The 7,125-nt window shown below is 37.8% G+C and overlaps 2 protein-coding genes across 2 annotated transcripts in view; both read right to left on the bottom strand.

Moving 5' to 3' along the window:
• Window positions 1-238: 238 nt before the first annotated feature.
• The window catches only part of LOC117942357 (von Willebrand factor A domain-containing protein 5A-like), a 42,679-nt gene continuing 35,792 nt past the window's right edge, over window positions 239-7,125 (bottom strand). Inside the window, exons 14-15 of the mRNA XM_034867768.1 lie at window positions 682-805; window positions 239-567 (exon numbers count right to left, since the gene is read on the bottom strand). Of these exons, the coding sequence (XP_034723659.1) occupies window positions 488-567; window positions 682-805 (204 nt within the window). The 3' untranslated portion in view covers window positions 239-487. The remainder of the gene's footprint in view (window positions 568-681; window positions 806-7,125) is intronic.
• LOC117942506 (von Willebrand factor A domain-containing protein 5A-like) lies at window positions 2,272-6,053 on the bottom strand. The gene is made up of 4 exons (XM_034867988.1): window positions 5,931-6,053; window positions 4,590-4,810; window positions 4,181-4,243; window positions 2,272-2,817 (listed from the first exon to the last, which is right to left on the bottom strand). Exons 2-4 carry the CDS (start codon window positions 4,759-4,761, stop codon window positions 2,753-2,755), a joined length of 300 nt encoding a protein of 99 aa, XP_034723879.1. The 5' UTR covers window positions 4,762-4,810; window positions 5,931-6,053; the 3' UTR covers window positions 2,272-2,752.

A 7,125-nucleotide genomic window follows, 5' to 3' on the forward strand; every position in this document is an offset into this window, starting at 1 on the left:
AAGTAAAAACAGTTTCAAGCAAAAAAGCAACTGTGAAGCTGCAGAGGGTAGAATGCAAAAATAATCTGAAGTAGAGTGTGACCTCTTCCTGCAGCTCTCTCTCTCTCTCTGTCCTCTCTCTTTCTCTCGAGCAAAGATGCAGACGTCTTGTATCTAGATATATCTAGATCTATTTAGAATTCTAAAGTATTGTGGGATTTTCTTCCCAACGATGCAAAAAAAAAGTGCTCACCACAGCTTTAAAGGCTCAAAACAGACAAACTCTATTTGTGCAGTTACATGGCTGCTGGATGGATGAATTGCAGTTCAGATATAGTGAGGATAATAAGGGACAAACCTTTTTCTATGTCAGTCCATCTCTCAACAAAAAATGTAAATGGTGCAAAGAGTGAAGTGCACTGCAACGTTAAAGTACAACAGTTAATGTTTTGGCATGGAGTAAATCTGCTTCTGTGTACCGTTAAGGGAAGTAACTTTAATGAAAACCTCAGAGTCCCAGGGCTTCTTTCTGCACGCTGCAACCCAACAGAGCATTTCCAGCTTCCACACACTCTGTCACACATAAAGCTGAAAGAAAAACACAAAACAAGTGAGCAAAGAGCTGATCTTAAGAAGCCCACGACTGTAAAAATAAAAATAAAAGAACAACAACATTTAAACAGTTATGATTCTGATTATCACCATTCTGGGCACGGAGCCATGACACAGCCTTCATTGCCAGAAGCTCCCACTCTTCCTGAGCATCCATCTTGAAACCATGAAGCCAGATCAGAGCCAGAATGCTGGCCCATACTTCCTGGTTCACCTAATTCATCAAGTAAAAAAGCACGTAGTCAAAACAAACATTGAAGAGGCGCTCCAGGAGGGAAAAAATCAAAGAGAAAAAAACAGCAAAAAGGAAAAATTGTACTTCCTCACAACGTAATAATTTACAACGTATTACAACGTAATAATATTAATTAAATACTTAATGTTATTATATTTGACATTTAACCCACTGATGCAGGCTTGGGCTTTTCCACCTCCTCGCTGGTCTTTCCCAGTGCAGCAGCCAGAGCTGGATCCAGCACCCAGCAGCCAGACGCCTTCTGGAGGGAGACTAGCTGCAGCAAAGGGTCTCTGGGTGGCTGCATGGGGGAGCAGCTTTCTGAGACTATCAAATTGCAAAGATAAGGATCATCTTTTTGGATTATTATAACAGATTTCCTCTGGCAAAACATATTTGAGTGAATTACTACAGGTAGAAATTTGAGTCAGGGTAATACAGGTCAGCATGCCAATGTGTTTATATCTTCAAATTATATTAATGCTCCCTATTTAAAATAAAAAACAAAACAATGTTACTTGCTAGCCCTAACCCAGAAACCCACCACTGCTTCCCTTCTGTTTGAACTCAAGGTAACCCCTCCAACATCAGCAGGTGCTGCTTCAATAATATCTTTATTAATTACCTTCCAAACCAAATGACATGGCACACATGTCCATCACTTAAAAAGAAAAAGAAAAGGAGACTATTACAAAAACAGCAAATAAAGTAAATAAAAGGAACATAACTTGCAATCCATTATGAAGTTAATGAGGCTGTAACAAAAACTAATCATCAAAATCTATTCCCAGTTGAATGTTAACTCAGCAAATAAAAACCCTTTAATCCAGTTTTTACTACTAAATATTGCCTATTTGAAATGATACAATAATTCTATGTTTCATTTTTGAGTTTGTTTTGATTCTGTAACTTCCTGCTCTTGTCCCTGATGTCAGTTTTTTACTATATCCACAATCAGTCTCAATAAACACCATTCCATCTGCTGATGTGCCAGTGAATTAGTCATACTGTATATTTTCCATAGCACAAATCTAATGTGGCGCTTTAGAAATATCATATGATTTGATAACTTCATGTTCTGATACTAGGTCTCATATATTTTGGTATATCTGTGAAATATTATAAAACAAAAAGGATGTAAAGAACTGTGAATGCAAAACGCATCACTCAGTAAATGTGGTAATATGTGGTTAAGTAAACCATAAACATTATAATTTCTGCCCTGAGATGCAACAGAGAACAACACAGAAATGTTAGTTAGTGTTATCTAGGTTAGCGTGCCAATTTATGCCTTGAAATTATATTGTTGCTTCTTTGGAATCTGGCTGTCTTCACCGTAACGGTTAGCTTCATTGAATATCAAACAACTGTACATTCTTAAGTGGTTTTCTTGTATAAGTTAGGTTTATAGTGCCAATATTACAAAAGATGGCATGTCTAACTATCAAATTAAATTAACACGTTAGCATGTTTTTTTTGTCTTGACTTTGAGAATTTTGCAGATAATTAATAAAGAACCAGACAGGAGTGAAAGGAGTCTACAGTCCTGCTAGCAGCTGTGTGAGGCTGAACTAACTGTACCTGTTAACATGCACACAATGACAATGTTAACATGCTGATGTACTAAGCCAGAAAAGATAAGTACTCTAAGGACTAAACTGAGGCTTTGTTTAGTTTAGTTTTGCAGGTATTTGGTCATTAATGAAAGTATTGGACATGTAAAAAGTTTGACTGAATAAAAATACACTGGATGAAAAGTCAGAAATTCCCCAAATTCATTAAACTGCGAACATACAGTTTCCATGTCTACCTCTGAATCTCAGGACAAGCCATGACTGACTAAGATGATCCTGAGTCAGTGTAAGTTATATTTAGTAATATTTTCTAATAGAGAAACTGATGTGTGTTACACTGCTATTCAGCGGTTTACTCACAATTACTCTTAGGAGGACGGGACGAAGCAGACCGAAGACTACTCGAGGCCTTCTTGTCTTAGTGATTCCAAAAAAAAGTATGAGGTCAATACATGACACTTCTTAAAAAAAACTCTATACAAAACCACTTGTACCAATGACTCACAACAAGCAGTTCAAAAAATATTCAGGTCTTTGAAATATTCAAAATTCTATTTCTCCAATATGCATAGGAACATGTGTTCAGATGTGCAAACACACCGTGAGCAAAGAACAAATGTTAGCTCTCAACTCCAAATCAAATTCAACTGATTTGGATTTGGATTTGAAAATGATCATTGACTTTTTTTCCTGATAAAGCATGAAATCCTCCATGTCTAAACCACTACACCAGAAACTAGGGCAGAGTTCGATAAAAAATACCCACGTATTTGGTTATTAATGAAAGTATTGGTCATGTAAAAAGTTTGACTGAATAAAAATACACTGGATGAAAAGTCAGAAATTCATCAAATTCATTAAACTGCGAACATACACTTTCCATGTCTACCTCTGAATCTCAGGACAAGCCATGACTGACTAAGATGATCCTGAGTCAGTGTCAGTTATATTTAGTAATATTTGCTAATAGAGAAACTTCAGCTGTTTACTTACAATTCCGGGTGGACGAAGCAGACGGACGACTATTCGAGGCTATCCTGTCTTAGAAATTTCAAAAAAAGTATGAGGTCAATACATGAGACTTAGTAACAAAAACTCTATACAAAACCACTGGTTCCAATGACAAAATAAAAATATTCAGGTCTTTGAAATATTCAAAATACTTTATCTCAAATATGCATGAAAACAAGTGTTCAGATGTGCAAAAACACACCGTGAGCAAAGAACAAATGTTAGCTCTCAACTTCAAATCAAATTCAACTGATTTGGATTTGGATATAAAAATGATCAATGATTTTGTTTCAAAGTAATTCCATGTTTCATTTTTTAGTTTTGTTTTATTTTCTAACTTCCTGCTCATATCCCTGATGTCTGTTTTTAATATCCAAACTCAGTCACAATAAACACTATTCCATCTGCTGCTCTGCCAGTGAATTAGTCATACTGTATATTTTCCCTAGCACAAATCTAATATGGCGCTTTAGAAACATCATATGATTTGATAACTTCATGTTCTGATACCAGCTGTCCCATGCACACACACAGCAGCTCAGTCTTCCTCACTTGCTGCATGTTCCCGACAACCAAAACACATTACTGCCAAACCTACAGCTACTGTACACACAGTATTTAAAATTCAAGCTGAACAAAAAATGAAAGAGCAATCTGCCACATAAATGTGTTTTGTTTTAATTACATCAATTTACTTCTTTCATAGAAACCCACAGATGTGTGTAACTGCTGTGTAAATGGCAGAGTTGCCATTTAACTCTGTACTTACCATTCATTACAGGATGTATGGACTGCCTGCACTGTGGCATAGCCATATAACAGGCCATCATCCCTTAAAGAGTTAAAAATAAAAAATGTTTGTGAGGTCAAGACATGAGACTTAGCAATAAAATAAGTAAATACAAAACATTCAGGTCTTTCAAATATCCCAAATATCTCAAAAGTGCATGGGAACATGTGTAGAGATGTGCAAACATGCTGTGAGCAGAGATCATATGCCAGCCATCAAATCCAAATTAAATTCAGATGAAAACTGATTTGTAGATTTGCGAATGATCAATGATTTTCTGGACAGTTATAACAGTACATCATCATGCTTCTTTATACGATTATTCATAGTCAGCTACAGTACAGTATCTCTTTAGTAGAGGGTAACCTTTGTTTTGGGAAATACTCACTGGGTACGGGAACATTTCTGAGGACCAGAGGTCCTTGAATCACCTCTCCGTCTCCTTTGTTGACAGCAATGAAGGCAGTGAAGGCACTGCTCACTCCTGATTGGACACTAAGCTCCACCACCTTTTTCTTCAATCCTTCTTCTTGCTCTCCTCTGCTCTCACTCTCCTCCATCTCCAGAGAGCGAATTCGAGTCCGAGCAGCCAACCTGTGGAGTGTTAATCTGCAGACAGAAGAGAGATGTTAACACATCTGCACAGACATTTGCCATTTTAGTTTTTCAATTAGTTTTTATCTATACCAGCGTATCCTGTTCAGGATCCTAGAGAGATAGAGCCTAACCCAACACACACTGGGTGAGAAGCCGGGTGCAACCAGGGCAATGACATTATGTACAGGAAATGAATAGCACCTACTGTCAATACAGCCAATCTAAAGATGCCACATGACCTAATCTGCACGTCCTTCAGTGAAACAAGAGCGGCTACAAAAAGCCTGTCAGCCAGGTCAGTAGAGGACATCTGCTCTGTATTAGTATTCTGTCCAGTGCAAGGAAGTCATAGTCATCTGCCATTTTGGTTCTAGCATGTGAAGCAGCGCAAAGTGCACAAGGGCTGGGTGAAGTACACTTTCAGCGGAACATATCTCTGGTCTCATTGCACTAGAGCAGCTGAGCCAACCACAGTAATGCACAACAACAAAAAAAACAGCTCCACAAATGAAACAACTATTCTACAGGGAATCTAAGCTTTAATAGAGTCATTGACTCATGATTGTATTGTAACGTGTTAAAATTCTAGAGAAATAAAATTAAGTATTTTCAATATTGTTCAACTGCAGGGATCCTTGTGTTTCTTTCACAACAGAGTTTAAATGTTACCATTTTCATTTTAACGTGTGAGTTTTATTTATAATTATGCAGCATTCTGTATTTAATTTGAATATAAAAGAAATTGTCATATATTTTATATATATATACTGTGTATGTATATATGTATATATATATATATATATATATATATATATATATATATATATATATATATATACACACACACATATATACATACACACAGTACATGTATATATACAGTATATATACAGTACCAACACATTTCAAGGTATCTTCTCTTGTAGCGTGACAGAATGATTACATTTATAACCATTATCCTAAATGTGAAGTCAGCCACTGAGTAAGTAATGGAAGGTATCATCACAATATTCTTGTAATAAATAATGTCATATTTCTTTTCCCTTAACTCCTTTTCTTTAACTTGAATAAATTCATTAAACAGAACATTTGTAAAGTTAGAATCACAATGCTGTTTGACCCAAGGTTTTACCCAGTGTCCTCTGCAGGTTTGAGACTGAAGTGGACCTGGTTCTGAGAGGGATGCCCTGCCAGGCTGTACTTCACCGTCACACAGCCCTCCGCTGCCTCTGAACTCTGAGAAAATGATCAGTGTTGGAAAACTCTCACTATCCTAATTACATACAAATCAATCATTCAAATGTAAAACCTGACAAATCTATCCAAAGAGGTATGTCACTATGAGATGGTGCTGCTCTTACCTGTCCAGTGAGCTGGGCATAAACCAGTGACCTTTGACCCTGGAAAATTGCTGTGATTGGTGGAGAGAGAGCAGTGACAGACACTCCCTTTGGCAAATCCCACTTGACTGAGATGTCCACCACAGTTGGGTGCAGAGCAAAACGCAGCGACTGCATCACCTGTTGTTTTAAGGTACCAGAACAATGATTTCTGAGTATAAATGTCCTGTTGCATTTTTTAACTTGACAGCTTTATTGTGTCACTCTTACTTTGGGTTGCATCCTGTCAGTCCCTGTGATGAACTGAGCGTGACCTCCTCCTTCCTTGGCCAACCCGTTGATAAGAGCAGAGCTGGCCCCTTCCCCAATGCCAAAAGAGAAACACCTACAATACAATAGTTTTCTTTAAATACACAAAACGTTAGAACATGAAACATATTCTGGAAATTGGGCGGGTGTTTGTTGTGATTAATGTTCTTGTGGTTTTACCTGTGGGAACCTGAATTCTTCCTCACCAGATTTATAACTTCTTTGGTGTTCCCCACCTCCCCGTCAGTAAAGACAAACAGCTAGGGAGAAGAGTTAACGCTCTAAGTTACATCACACCCAGAAGCATTCAGCATGTGTTGAAAGGTCAGTAACACAAGTGGTTTTACAGTAAAGTGTAAAGCTCAAGGTTTGGTAAGAGTGAACCTGTCAAACAAGGAACAGTAGGGGTGTATTTGTGTGGGTGTGGGTGTGTGTGTATTACTTGTCTAGGTTGACTGGGAATACAGGGCTGGCTGTAAATGTGTTTGAGGGGTTCAAGGATCTCTGTTCCTCCTAGATCGGCGCCCATCTCCTCAACTTTTTTTAGAGCCTCTTCCATGGTCTTCTGGCAGTATTCCACACTCTGACTGCCACCACACCCATACATATACAAGCATTAACACCTTAAACAGGAACACATTTGTTGGACTGAGTGTCATGAGCCAGTGACTTACGGGA

The sequence above is a fragment of the Etheostoma cragini genome, chromosome 3, assembly GCF_013103735.1.
Source record: "Etheostoma cragini isolate CJK2018 chromosome 3, CSU_Ecrag_1.0, whole genome shotgun sequence".
Taxonomy (NCBI): Eukaryota; Metazoa; Chordata; class Actinopteri; order Perciformes; family Percidae; genus Etheostoma; species Etheostoma cragini.